At 34.7% G+C, this 15,697-nt stretch overlaps 1 protein-coding gene across 8 annotated transcripts in view; it reads right to left on the bottom strand.

The window, feature by feature from the left end:
- PPP4R4 (protein phosphatase 4 regulatory subunit 4) overlaps positions 1 to 15,697 on the bottom strand; it is a 98,997-nt gene that overhangs the window by 58,666 nt on the left and 24,634 nt on the right. For all 8 annotated transcript variants that reach the window (XM_077910439.1, XM_077910440.1, XM_077910441.1 and 5 more), the window contains one exon: positions 8,053 to 8,155. In XM_077910439.1, the coding sequence (XP_077766565.1) occupies positions 8,053 to 8,155 (103 nt within the window). The remainder of the gene's footprint in view (positions 1 to 8,052; positions 8,156 to 15,697) is intronic.

The following is a 15,697-nucleotide window of genomic DNA, read 5'->3' as shown; positions in this document are numbered from 1 at the left end:
ACCTTTAAAAACTTTCCAGTATTTTAGTGATTTTTTTCTAACAACCTTATGTGATAGCCACTTCTTCCTTCTATACTCTGTCAAAAGTCAGTGTCCCTGTGTCCCATCTTTCCTCAGAAGGGTGTTGCTATTGTGAATTCAGCTTTCTTGGTTGCCAAGAGAAGTGATGACTATATAGATTCTGTGACTAACCTATTGTTATTAGGACAGGAGCAATGTTTTCTTGCACATTTCCACACCCTAAGTAGATATGGAACTGGGTGCTTTGTTTTTGAGCCCTGAATAGTCCTTCCTCTCTTATAAGCTTCACTAAACATTTAAAAGAATGCTTGCTGTATTGCATCTAGAGTTTCTAGATTTGAGTTTCTGATTTGAGAAATTTCTAGGATATTTGGTTCACCACTGCCAACAAGTTAGTTAATCCATCAAGTTATATATCAAACATTATAGATCTTTATTACAGTACACTATATAAATATTTTATTTTATAATTCTGCAAGGATTGTAAATAAAAATATTTACATTTGCTCCTTCATATCACTCAAGTGCCTCATGTCAGAAACAATATTCAAATAGTAATAATGGTCCCACTATCACAGAACTAAAGGATATCCTAATTAAGAATTTCAAAAGTTCCAGTTCATTTTTATGGTAAGCAAGGTAAACATAACAGGTCATTCATGACTAAGAAATTCATGTGAAAACACTGGTCTCCAACAGAATTTACTGAAAGGCAATATTTTTAGGTTTATTAGGAATATTAGGTAATATTTTATATATGCCCAGAAAAACTATATACTTGGTAAATGTTTCCATTGAATTTAATTGCTGCAATGTAATTAATGATGTTACTCTACCTTATCCTTAAGTACAAATAGGTAAAAAGATACAACACAAACATTTTCAAAATGCATAGGGGTGAATGTACTTTTATTTTTGAACTATGAACTGCACAAGAAAGAGTAATTTGTATCATCTGTTCATCTTCCCTAATTCCTTTGGTTAATATAGCCTCTTTTTTTTTCTTTTTAAGTGAACTAGAAAAAAATGTTATATAATTTTATGCTTCCTAGCCCATAAAACCTCCTAGTAAGGTCAATTCTAACCCTGATGGTTGTTTTCCATTAGCTTACATTAATGGGCATTATTTCATTTTCTTCCTTCACATTAGAGTGTCTCTAAATGCTTAGCCTGTCAACAGAGTACCACACTGTGGACTTTTTAGGATCTGTGGTGTCTGGAACACCATGTTCTGTTTGCTATATATATGTATAAGTGTATTGCTTTCACAAAATCCTTTTGCTTTTCTAAGGATGTAACTTTTGAGTTATCTCAGAACATAACTTTTAACTTATCTCAGGCAACATCACCTACATTAAGGAAGACAGGTACTTCCACTTTTGAGCTGCAAGCCAAAGATAAAAGCAATTTGTATCATCTGTTTATGCTCTTTAATACTTTTAGTCAAAACCATCTCTCTTTTTCTTGGTGAACTGTACAAACATAATTTCATGCTTCCTAGAAAGCTCCTAACAAAATATTTATAGTCAAACATTGAATATTTTAAGCCTTTATTTTCTCCAAAGGAGAATAAACACATCATATAGAGTTGTTGTAAGACGTTTAAAAGGGTGAGTCTAAAACAGTAAGCACAGTGCCTGGCCCACAGAAAGTTGCTCCTTATATTATTATTGGTTATCCACACATCTGTGCCACTTGAAATAAGATTTTAAAAGTAAGTAGAGCTAAATTTTTAACTCACATATATCTACATTTACACAGTAAAGGTTTTCTTTAAAAATTTTAAAATGAAGTATTTTTTAAAAAAATATCTACCTACACTCAGTAGATATAAAATACTCTAATAAATAACCATACTTGCAGAAACTTATGATATTCTTTCTATTATTCCCATTAATGAAAATAATGCCACGTAAAATTAATAAAACTAATGAATCTTTTTCAGAATCAGACTGGTAGACTACATCTGCTAATCTCAAATGACTAAATCTCATGATGATTATGTCTCTTTTATCCTTTCCTTATTACACATCTTTTTCCCACTCCCCAAAACAAAGGTCTCTCTAGGACCATAAATCAGCATATCACTCTACTGATACCCTCTTTTTACTTCCCATCCAAGAATGACATCAGTGGATCAGGCCAATGTGCCACTGGTCTTTCAGGCAGACATTTACTGTCTCAGAATATTAAATTCATTCGATATTCATTTTTAAGTCATTGTTTAGGGTCTATTATTTGTCAAGCACGGTTCTAGATTCTGGGAATACTATGGCAAATCAACTCTCAAAGATTTTACCCTTAAGGAAGAAAGAGAAAAGAATGGTAGAGGATGAGCTCAGAAAGCTAGACGGGGTCCTTTAAGGGCATGGTGAGGAGTTTTATTCTACCTAAAATGGGAAGGTACTTTTATTGGTTTCTTGTGGCTGGTATTACAAATTACAATAAACCAAGTGGCTTAAAACAAAAGAAATGTATCCTCTCTTAGTTCTGAAGGCCATAAGTCCTAAATCACTATTATTTAGCCAAAATCAAAATGTTCTGCTTTCTGGAGGTCCTGGGGTAGAATCTGTTCCTGGCCTTTTTCGGCTTCTAGTCACTGCTGGTATTCTTTGGCTTGCAGCCACATCACTCCAATCTCTGCCTCCTTCTTCACATGGCCTTCTCCTCCCTCCTCTATGCCTGGGTCAAATCTACCTCTGCTTTCCTCTTAGAAGGATACATGCAATGACATTTAGGGCCTACCCAGACAAACCAGGATAATCCCCCCCATCTCCAGATCCTTAACTATGTCACAAAAACTTTCTAAATAAGGGAACATTTAAAGGTCGCAGGAATTAGGACCTGATCTCTTTGGGAGGCTGTACTCTGCCCACCACACCACTTCGGTAATTTTCATGCAGGAAGATATGATTGATGCTTTTAAAAAGATCTATCTGAAGAAAAAAAGGTAACTATGTGAGATGATGGCTGTTTTAATAAAAGGTAACTATGTGAGATGATGGCTGTTTTGATAGTGGTAATCATTTCACAACGTATACACATATTAAATCATTATGCTGTACACTTTATACACAATTTTACTTTATACACAAAAAAATGTAGATTGTTCCTACATAAATAAATAAATAAAAGATTTCTCTGGCTGAGTGGGCCCTAGGTGCCAAAGTAGAAAGGATAGGTCCAGCAAGAAGGCTGTTGTATAACCAGATGAGAGAAGACTAAGGCTTGAGAAGTAAAATTATACATTATATATCTGCGGCAGTCATGATCAGCTAATGAGGAGGTTGTATAATGGTTAAGAGGGAGGACTCAGGAGCCAGACTTCCTGTTCAAACCCGATTATGCCACTTGCTAGCTTTGAGACTTTTGGCAGGTTACTCAACTAAGTTGTTTCTTCCTCTATCCAGTGCCCCTTACAGAACTGCTGTAACCATTCAAAAAATAAAAATGTTCTGTCTCCCTTTCTGATATAAAGACTCCTAACTCTGGGAAACGAACTAGGGGTGGTGGAAGGGGACGAGGGCAGGGGGTGGGGGTGAATGGGTGACGGACACTGAGGGGGGCACTTGACAGGATGAGCACTGGGTGTTATTCTGTATGTTGGTAAATTGAACACCAATAAAAAATAAATTTATTATTAAAAAAATAATAATAAAAAAATAAAAATGCATAAAGTGTCTGACAGAGTACAGTGCCTGACCCATAGTAAGACCTCAACAAATGTTAGCTATATTTATTTCTATCTGTTCCTGGCATTGCGCATTTTCTAATATATAATTTATGCCACAGATTTTGGGTTCCCAAAATAAGTATAAAAACAATTAAAAGAATTCAATAACTCAACAGGCAGAGACATTTTTTGCAATTCATTATAAAAGGAGTCATTAATGTTACATGGTATAATTATATCACTACCACTTCAAATTTTATAAAGGACCATAGTATTTTAGAAATGTATCTTGATAGTCAAATTCTTTCCCTTCCTGATAACGAGATATTCAAGTCAAATATTGAAATCTAACATCTAAGATCCTGATTGATTATATTGTGGAAAAGAATTCAAACTTAATCAATAGACTATAGAAAAAAGTTATTTCTTTTTCAAAAAATACTGTATGATTAAATCATAGAACATGAATACATTATAACAACTATATTTAAAAGTATCTCCAATCTAAGAAATTTAAATTGGAGGTCAAAATATTTCCTTTCTGGAGTCTTATTTAAACTTAACCTTGAGATGAGTGACCTGATAGCATTATCATTCATTGTACACTTCGGATAAAATTTACAAAGTGAATTGTAAAAATACTATGGATTAGCTCAATTCTAATCCTGATTTTGTTTCTGCCATTTTTAACCTTAAATTCCTTCATCTCTAAGACAGTGAAAATAGCAACCTATTTTTAAAACCATTGTTCAGTTAATATAGTATTATAAGGATGAAATGCAAATGCAATACGAGAAAAAAAATCAATAAAAATATCATTGGTGACGTTTTACACTACATAAGGCCAGAAAGAGCTTCCCCATCACTGCATCTGATGCTCTTAAGATAAAGCAAAGGGTGAGCTCTAAAAGCTGCTTATCCTACTGCTGTGAATGTGCTAACAATTTTGGGAATGATTAGTTTCTTATACAAAATATTTATTGTTTGCATCTTTAAATTCTCTACAAGTAAATCATTCATAGAAGACCAGTGTTAGTAAGTATGCAAACTATTGCTCCCCGTGGATTTAATAAATATCCAGCAAAGACACTGAGAACCATACAGGTGCTCAAGCCAGAAATCTGGAAGGTATCTCCTACTTCCTACATCCAATTCATGAGGAAGTTCTGTTTATTTTACCTCAGTAATTATATCTCAAATACAGCCACTACTCCCCTCTGTCCCAGCTAGCTGGCCCAATCCAAGCCACCTTCACGTATCACAAGGACTAGTGCTGTACCTTCCTAATTCTTCCACTCCAAGCCATTCACCACATAATTATCAAAATGATAATCATAAACTGTAAATGGGATAGGCCACTGTTCTGCTCAATGGCTTTTTGCTGTCCTCAGAAAGAACACCTCTTGCGTGCTCTCTCACTGACTGTCTCTCTAACCTCTTTTCAAGTTATATCCCACCCCTGCCCACTGCATCTCAACCACCTGTGCCTCTTCCAATTCCAACCAGCTTTCTCATCTTAGGGCTATCTGCTGCTTCCTCTGCCTGGACCATTCATTCTTGACTCTTCAAATGGCTGCTTCCTCCTATGCCTTTGGTTTTGAGCTCCTCAATGAGGCTTTCCTTGACCTCCCAGTGCACAGCAGGCAATCCTGTCTGTTTATCCTGTTCTTCACAGTTACTTGTTTAATGTCTGTTTCCCCGACTCTGGACTGTACCTTCCTTGAGGGCAAGTTCTCTCTTTTTTTCACCTCTGTTTTCTCAGTGCTTACAACAGTGTCCAGCACATGGGAGGTACTCAGTCAATATTTGTGAATGAATGAGATACCATTATTTCTAAATGCTCACATTGGGATACAAGATTATTTTTTTTATAAAATCAACAAAGGAGTTATGGCCATGGCAAAAGAGAATAAAGTGGCTATGTGTGATTTCTGTCACAGTTTTATCATTTGAAATGTAACCACTTTCAGAAGCAAGGTAGAACTGAAGAAGATGCTAACAGTGAGTACCAATAAATCTTAACAATATCTGAATATGGTGACGGTTTGCACATAATACAGGTTTTATAACTTGAAATGGAGTTGCTTAAATGTTTAATCGCCTGCATTATATACTAAACCCTCTATAAAAGTCACTATTATTGCCCCACTAAGTCTTTTCAATACTTAGTTCTTTAGTATCTTCAAACAAAGTCAGAATCACTCAAGTAAATATTCTCCTATGATTGTTCTTTGTTTTCCATAGTCTTTAGGCCATCCTGACATGGAATCTAATCTGGGACTATCTTCTACCCTTTTGGTATGTTTTTAGGACAAGACAGGATAAATGAGAATCGTAAATAAATGGCTGTTTGTTGATTAACTAGAGAAATGAATAAAATCTTTCAGCACTAAGTAAAGGCTTTCTTAGCACATATTCATTAGTATACGTTTTCTTTATATCCGTTTATTCAGTTAACCTTCTATATTATGGATTAACTTTAGTTACCTTAAAAGCTTATTAAAATCTTATCTTCTATAACTCAGTTATATGGTTTTAGCATATACATTTGATTCTCTGTATAAATATGCCACATATATGAATGTAAAATATTCTTTATACCGTTCCCATGAAATTAAGATTTTTCAGGAGTTATTACTTAACTAACTTTATTGTGAACTCATTAACAAAAGGATTTTTTCAAAATAATTTAGAAACCTCTAAAAGCCACTATTCTCCACCCTTCATCTTTTATTCTTGCTTTAAGAAACCGTGGCTGCTCAGTATGCTGTCCATGGACCAGATTTCGCCTGCTCAACACAGAGTTATAGCAAGCTTTATGTCTTTAGCTTTACATCGAATTCACTTATCTACAATATTTCCTTGTCAAGGGGACCTACCCACTTGTTCCCTTCTACTATGATTTAACTAGCACTTCCAGGTCTCATGCTAAGAAGCTTAAGCCAGTTACCATCACTGAAAATGAACATGAAATTAAACCTGGATAGTGTAAACTTAATTCCATTGAAATTATGGCATGATTCTGGGGGAAATAGCTATGAAAAACCTTGATTCACTTTTGAATCACATGCAAATCCAAAATAAACATTTTCTCATTTCAACATTGTAACTAGTAAAAAAACAACAACAACAACAACAACACTCACAATGCCTATATGGAAATGTGGGCATTATAAAAATAACATGCTATATCCTTGACCTAAATCACAGCAACTAGAACCATGTTACAGAGGCCTCAAAATGAAACTCAAGAACACATTAATAATTATAATATTTTAAATGCATATAAATTAATAAAAAATTACGAATAAGCTATAGCCAACCAGAAAGCCAAAGCAAAATATACAAAATTCCCTATCAACAAACATAGTCCCCATTAGTATATAACCTCCCTGGCCCTAAATAGCAGGTAGAGCTCCCTGAGGACACACAGGCTGTTATCTGTTTTGCTCACTCAGGTTCTTACAAACAAGAACACCACTTTGCACACAGCCACAGATAAATAACAAGTACTATCAAAAACTTAATATTATATATTAATAATCAGTAAATATTAAATAGTCAGAGAAAAGAATGTTCTAATAAATCAAAGATTTCCATTTAAAGCAAGAAAACTAATTCTGAAAGAATTTAGGATGCAATAAGTAAATATAAAACTAAAACTATGATGACCGCAATTCACTCTTTATTTCAGTGATTCTCTAGAAGTTACCAGAGGGTGATTATTAGTAATATTAGTTAAATTTCATTATCAGTGTTGTAGAAATACTATTAATATAAATTTAAGTCAACAGAATACCAAATTAAGATAGCTATGATTTCTTAAGACTAATTAGGATTTTGTTTTGAGCTACTGAGAAGCTAACTTTTAAATAAAACATCTCAGGGCACCTGGGTAGTACAGTCAGTCAAGCATTCTGACTCTTGGTTTAGGTTCAGGTCATGGCCTCAGGGTCCATGATCTTACCTCAAGGTAAGATCAAGCCCCATGTTGGGCTCCATGCTTGGCACAGAGTCTGCTTGAGATTCTCTTTCCCTCTCTCCCTGTCCCTACCCCCACCACGCAAATCCACAGCCCCCCTCTCTGAAATAAACAGTCTTTTTGAAGAAAATAAAATATCTCTCATGAGAATACGACAAAGAAACATTCACAACTTGAGATCTGGATTTTTCCCATTTTCATCAGCTAATTTTCCTAAATATTTTCATTATGATTCAAAATATGTATCATAATACTTCCTCCGCTCCACAATTAAGCACAAAATATCAGCCATCCAAAACTCTGAAACCTCCTCCTGACCATGGCAACACACTACTGGAAAAATGGTAAATGCGAATCTTATTTGGCACCAACTTACTCTGACTTTTGGCAAGACTCTCCGAAGCGTCTCAGCAGGGTTCTGCCGCATGAGGAATGGAAGGTTTGCAATCACACTCGTTCCTTGGACATCTTGGCCAGCACTTACAGAGAAAACACAGATTTAAGATTCGTGATTACAAGCCGAAGGCCTAGCTCACGACTATATATAAAAAGCAGGGATTGATCTGCTTTTAATAATAAATATGCAGACATCTGACAAAGTTTTAAACCTTCAACACATCATTTAGATATAAAAATAAAACCAGACCTGAAATTTCATCAAGTAAATCTTGTAACAAAGGCATGATGATATTAATTATGCTTATGCTAAAACCAGATTCTCTATATACATGTCTTAAGTCCAGAAAGTCTTGATGAGATTTTTAAACACTTCCTTTAAAACTCTACCTCATTTTTTCCTGTGATCTGCCAACTTACTGAACTTTACAAAAAACATATAGAGATGTTGTAAAGGTTCATTATGGTAAAATATTAATAACTATGGCAACAGCACACACAGCAACAAAATCGACTACCACAGAATCACACAACTTTCTTCTAGTACAACAAAATCACTGTTGCACTTAGTTAGACTCTAAAGTTGCCAGAAATTTCTTAAAGATATATTAATTATCCTTAAAGGTCAGTGAGGTATATTTATTCAGTACCTTTTTGATATAACATTCATTAGGTCACTAAGGCTTTCCCAAAATAATCTCAGTGACACTCTAGGGGCCTAAGTACCTTGGAAAAGGTGTTTGGACTCCTCTGAGAAACTACTTCCACACAGAAAAGTCTTTGTTCTTAAAGCATTAGTCAAGCGACATGTGCACATACTTGCAACATACATTAAAAAAATAATTTCTTAAAGTACTACATTTATTGGCTTCAGTTTAATAAATTCTGTTAATAAGAAGTATATTCTGACTCTAAATGGAGCTGCCTGTTGTGAAGAAAGGCTTTTTCCCGTTGCAATATGGCAGTGAAATATAGGTCAGTACAATTGTTTGACATCCTTGACACTCTCCAAGTGAATACTTAAGACGACAAAACCAAAAAGGAAATGAGAAGAGAGTAAAAGAAGGGACCCATGCCAAGATGGGAAGAAGATCAAAAAGGGAAATTAAAGTTACATATACTCTAGATGACCCTTGAACAACATGGAAGTTAGGGGTGCCATCCCCCCTATATAGTCTAAAATCTGCATATAACTTTCAACTTCCCCAAAACATAACTACTGCTGGCCAAAAGCCTTACTAATAACCTAAATAGTCGATTAACACATATTTTGTATACATATCATATACTATAATCTTACAAATAAAGCAAGCTAGAGATAATAAAATGTTATGAATAAATTCATAAGAGAAAAATACATCTACAATACTGTCATGTATTTACCGAAAAAATGTGCATGTAAGCCAACATGCACAGTTCAAATCCATGTTGTTCAACGGTCAACTGTACTTCTAGTGGGTCAACTGTTGGCCCTCCATAAAATTCATCTGCATCCTAATCCTGGAACCTATGAATGTTATCTTAATTTGAAAAAGAATCTTGAGACCAAGAGATCGTCCTGGATTATTCAAGTAGGCTATACACCCAATACCAAGTGTCCTTAAAAGACACACTCAGAGAAGAAGACAGACCGAACAGGAGAAGGGAATCTGATCACAGAGCAGAGATGGGAACAATGCTGCTACTAATCAAGGAATGCCAACAACCACCAGAAGATGGAAGAGGCAGAGAACAGATTCCCCCTTAGAGTCCTGCTGTCACGTTCATTTAGACTTTGTGATACCGATTTCAGACTTCTTGCCTCCAAACCCATGAGGGAATAAATTTCTGTTGTTTTAGGCCATCCAGGTAGTGGTGATTTCCTATGGCAGCCACAGGAAACACGCCACTAAAGAACTGGGACAGAAGAGAAATATCTGAGAAAGGAGAAGAGAAACATCTGAGAAAGTAATGTGTCATAAGACAACTCCTGGCCCAGAGCAGAGATACAGTAAGTGTCTCTTAAAAGGATGCATGAATGGATGACTCATGAAATGAACCGATGTCAGGAATATTTAATATTGCACAGAACACTGGTGAATTTTGTTCACTAATTTTGCAATTAAGCAAAAAACAATATAGTATTAGAAATCTAATAGATCTGAAGACAAAACGCTGCATTGAAGGAACATAAAAACAAACAGAAAACAAAAAGTAAATGGCACATTTAAGCCTAAAATAGCATTAATTTTTTAAATAGCATTAATTACATAAAATGTAAAATAGTCTAAATACATCAATTAAAGGACAGGAATTGGCATGGTGGATTTTAAAATATGACTCAACTAAATGCAGCCTACAGGAAACTAATCGTGAATAGAATAATAGCAGCAGATTGAAAATAAAGCACAGAAACACAAATCAAAAGAAAGTAGGAATGGCTAGATTAGTACCAGATAAAGTAAACCTCAGAGGAAAGAAAATCACCAGAAACATTATCATATAATGATAAGAGAGACCATCTACCAGGAAGACACAGCAATCCTAAATGTGTATACACCAAACAGAGTTGCAAAATATGTGAAACAAAAGCCTATATAACCAAAAGGAGAAATAGACACATACACAGGTAGACGGAGATTTCCATAATCCTCTCTCAACAACTGATCAAACAAGGAAACAAAATTATCATGGACACAAGAGAACTTAACAACAGCATCAGCCAACAAGATCTGATATTTTTAGAACACCCTATCCAACAACAGATTGCACATTCAAGTGCCCAAAGGATAATAGGTCTAAAAAGACCACATCCCAAGCCACAACAAATATTTAAAACTTGAAATCAAGAAGTGCCTGGGTGGCTCAGCCAATTAAGCATCTGCCTTTGGCTCAGGTCATGATCTCAGAGTCCTGGGATCCAGCACTGTGGTGGGCTCCCTCTCAGTGGGGAGTCTGCTTCTCCCTGCCCTCTGCCCCTCCTCCTGCTCATGCTCTGTCTCTCATGCTCTCTGTCTCATATTTTACTACATATGTTGCCAAAAATTGAAATCATACATATTCTTCTATGACTACAATGGAATCAAACTAGAAATCAATAATAGATCATTTAAAAATCTAAAATTCTTGGAAACTAACACACTTCTACATGATGTATGGGTCAATGAAGGAGTCCCAGGAAAATAAAAAAAATACATCTACCTGAATGAGAATGAAAGTACAATGTATCAAAATTTGTGGACACAGTCAAAGCAGTGCATAGAGGGAAATTTATAATACTAAATGCATAAATTAGAAAACAGGAAAAATATACAATAATTTCTACCACAAGAACCTAGAACAACAAAGGAATCACAATACAAACAGGAGGAAATAGTAAACAGAAAAAGTAATGACATAAATACAGAAAGCAAATTAAACAAAAACTTCATCCTTCTAAAGGATCAATAAAATCAAGGCACCTGGATGGCTCATCAGTTAAGCATCTGACTCTTGAATTTAGTTCAGGTCATGATCTCAGGGTCATGAGATCAAGCCCTACATCAGGCTCCAATACTGGGCATGGAGCCTGCTTAAGATTTTCTCTCCCCCACCATTCATGCTCTCTATCAAGAAAAAAAAAAGGGAATAAAAGATCAATAAAATAATAAAATTGACTACCTTCTAGTAAGACTGGCAAATTAAAAATGAGAAAAGACACAAATTATCAATATCAAGGTTGGAAGGGGTATCACTACAAACCTTACAGACACCAAAAAATTAATAAGAGATTGCTACAAATAATTCAACACATAAATTTGACAAGTTAGACCAAATGGACCAGTTCCTTTTTTTTTTTTTTTTTTGGACCAGTTCCTTTAAAACACACACACACACAAACCATCATAACTCATCCAATATGAAATAGATCATTTGAATAGTCCTACAATCATTAAGGACACTGAATTCTTATGTCAAAACTCCCTAAGGAAATCTCCAGGTCCAGATAATTTCACTGGAAAATTCTACTAAACACTTAAGGAAGAATTAGCACCATTCTACACAATCTTTTTCAGAAAACAAAGAGGAGGAAACACTTCCTAAATTATTTTATGAACCTATTACTACAGAAATACCAAAACCAGGCAAAGACCAAAAAGAAAAACTACAGAGAAATATTATTCATAAATACAGATGCAAAAATTCTTTTTTTTAAGATTTGTTTATTTATTGATGAGACACACAGAGGGAGGCAGAGACATAGGCAGAGGGAGAAGCAGGCTCCCACGTAGGGAGCCCATTGCGGGATCCCGGGATCACGCCCTGAGCAAAGGCAGCTGCTTCAACTGCTGAGCCACCCAGGTGTCCCAGATGCAAAAATTCTTAACAAAATATTAGCAAGTAAAATACAGTGATTTGTAAAAGGAAAAGTTACACACCATGACCAAATGGGGTTTACTCCAGGGATGAGAGGCTGGTTCATTAATCAGAATCGGTGTAATCCATCATATTAACAAGTTAAAGAAGAAAAATATCCTTGATCATATCAATCAATGCAGAAAAAACATTTGACCAAATTGAATACAATTAACATTGAAATTACAAATACAATACTACTTGAAAAATGAACTACAAAAATTAGATTTAACGCAATTCATATCAAAAATCTAAACAAGAATTTTGGGAGACCCAGACAAGATTTTTCTAAAATTTATATGGAAAGGCAAAGTAACTAGAATTCTTGCAGACACAAGTTATACAAATGGAGAACCAGATTAGTGGTTTCCAGGGTTTGTTATAAGAAGATAGGTAGGTGTAGAGTAGGAGGGATATGAACATGAGTAGGCAGTGACAGAAATCTTACTTGATTGTATCAATATTCTGGTTGTGATATTGTACTATAGTTTTTCAAGATGTTACTATAGAGAGAAATTAGCTAAACAGTATATGTGGATATCTCTATTAGTTCTTACTACTATATGTGAATCTATAATTATCTCAAAATAAAAAGTTTCATTTTAAAAAATCGACAGAATTTTAAAAAAAACATATGAGCATCTCCAACAGATGTAGAAATCTGACAAATTTAGCATTCATTCATGATTTAAAACTGTCATTAAACCAAAAATTCCTAGATAAAGAATGCCCTTCATAAAAGGGCTCCTTTGAAAAACTTACAACTTACTTTGTATTTCATGGTAAAAGAATGATGCTTTCTCCCTAATCAGTAACAAGAAAAAGATGTTCTTCTTTTTTCTTCATTACCACTTTTATTCAACACTGTGTTAGAGGTTTGGTTTGAGCCAGGGCAATAAGCAATAAAAAGAAATTAAAGGCTTATGGATTGCAGAGAAAAAAAGTCAAATCGGCTTTATTCACAGACAACATAATTGTCTACAGCAAAAATAAAATTTATATGGAAATGCAAAAGATCTAGAAAAGCCAAAACAAATTTAAATATAAACAAGGTAATAGTAGAGCTAATACCATCTTATTTCACAACTTATTATAAAGCTACAATAAAAAGATAGTTCGGCACCAGTACAAAGATAATCCTTTAGATCAGTAGAAAAGAACTGAGTGTCCAGGACATAGACTCAAACATAAATACGTGATTGATTTTTGACAAAGGTGACAAGACAATTCAATGAGGAAATGATCATCTTTTAAACAAATGATGCTGGAACAAATGGATAGCCATATGCAAAACATAATAAACCTCTCCCCAGGCTGAAGCATATACAAAAAATTAACTCAAAGTAGATTACAGACTTGAATGTAAGAGCTAATACTATAAAATTTCCAAAGGAACACTTAGCAGAAAATCCCAGTGACCTGGGTTTGACAAATATTTCTTAAATAGGACACAAAAAACATAAATAATAAAAGAAAAAATGTAACAAAAAGAACCTCATCAAAACTAAAAACATTTGCTGGGTATTAAGGAGGGTACTTGTGATGAGCACATTTAAAAAAAATGATAAAATATTTGCTTTCCAAAGGCACTGCTACAAAAACAAAAAGGCAAGCTAGACTGGCATAAAATATTTGCAAGATATATACTCAACACACAACTTATATCTAGAATATATAAAGCACTCAAACTAAATAATAAGAAAATCCAATAATAATGGACAAAAGATTTCAATACTTCAAAGAAAATATACAAATGGCAAACAAACACATGAAAAAGGTGCTCAACAAAATTAATCACTAGGTAAATTACAGCTACAATAAGATAACTGCTACACATCCACTAGGAATGACTGAATTTATAGACTGAACAAACCAAAAGTTGGCAAGGAAGAGAAGACACTCTCATATACTACTGATGGAAATAGAAAATGGTACATATTTTTAAAAAGTCTGACAATCTCTTAAAAGCTTACAAACACACGTACCAAACAACCTAGAAATTCCACTCTTAGATATTCACTGAAAAGAAACAAAAGCCTATGTTCACAGAAACACCTGAACATTAATATTTATCATAGTTTTGTAATAGACAAAAAGTGAAACAACCCAAATGTTCACTAACAGGTGGGTAGATAACCAAGTTCTGATATATTTATACAGCAGAATACTATCAGCAATAAAAAGGAATGAACTATTTTTTTTTAATTTATTTATTTATGATAGTCACAGAGAGAGAGAGGCAGAGACATAGGCAGAGGAAGAAGCAGGCTCCATGCACCGGGAGCCCAGCGTGGGATTCGATCCCGGGTCTCCAGGATCGCACCCTGGGCCAAAGGCAGGCGCCAAACCGCTGCGCCACCCAGGGATCCCAGGAATGAACTATTGATATACAACAACGTGGATGAATTTCAAAATTAGTGTGCTGAGTGAAAGAAGCCATACTACTGTATGGGTCCATTCATCTAAATTTACAGGCAATGCACAATTCACTACAGTAACAGCAGATCAGCCATTGCCTGGAGAAGAAGAAAAAAAAATGAAGTTAGGATTGCCAAGATGCATAAGAAAAGTTTCAGGGGTGACTGACAGGTTTATTATCTTGATCACAGTGAGGATTTCATGGGCATATACCTATGTCAAAACTCATCAGACTGCATTTTAAATATGCAGGTTCTCTGTATTTCAATAATACCTCAATAAATCTGTATAAGATAAAAAATAAATGAATACAAAAAAAAAAAAAAGACTGGTAGAAGGGTATCTAGGAAGGTGGCAATAGTAGACACCGTTTTTGAAATTTCCTGAATTTCCCATAAAAAAAAAGAGCAACCAGGAGAGTAAAATAAAAAACTCATGCACAACAACATAACCAAATGGTGAGACTTCCCACATAAACCCAAGATCCTGCATGTATAGACAGCAGCTAAAACTATGAATGATTTTGTGCACTCCAATACCTGATGGGTTCAATGCATCCATAATACTAATAATTCAAAGAGTTACATCGTAGTCTTCTATGAATTCTCAAAATATCTAGAACAAAGGCCCACACTGAAAAAAAAATTCTAGGAAACAGAATCTGAACTGAACAGGATACAAACAAAAGACAACAAAGGGAAGAAGACGAGGTCCAAATAAATGTAGAGAAATAGAACCCAGAAGCCTCAGAAAGTAAAGCATCATATTTTAAACATGAGGTAAAAATAAAGAAATAAATATATAGGGGCTCTAGAATCCTGAAATTAGATAAG

The sequence above is a fragment of the Canis aureus genome, chromosome 9 (genome assembly GCF_053574225.1).
Source record: "Canis aureus isolate CA01 chromosome 9, VMU_Caureus_v.1.0, whole genome shotgun sequence".
NCBI lineage: Eukaryota > Metazoa > Chordata > Mammalia > Carnivora > Canidae > Canis > Canis aureus.
The sequence above is the reverse complement of the archived record's forward strand: the minus strand, read 5'-3'. Positions and strand labels throughout refer to the sequence as shown.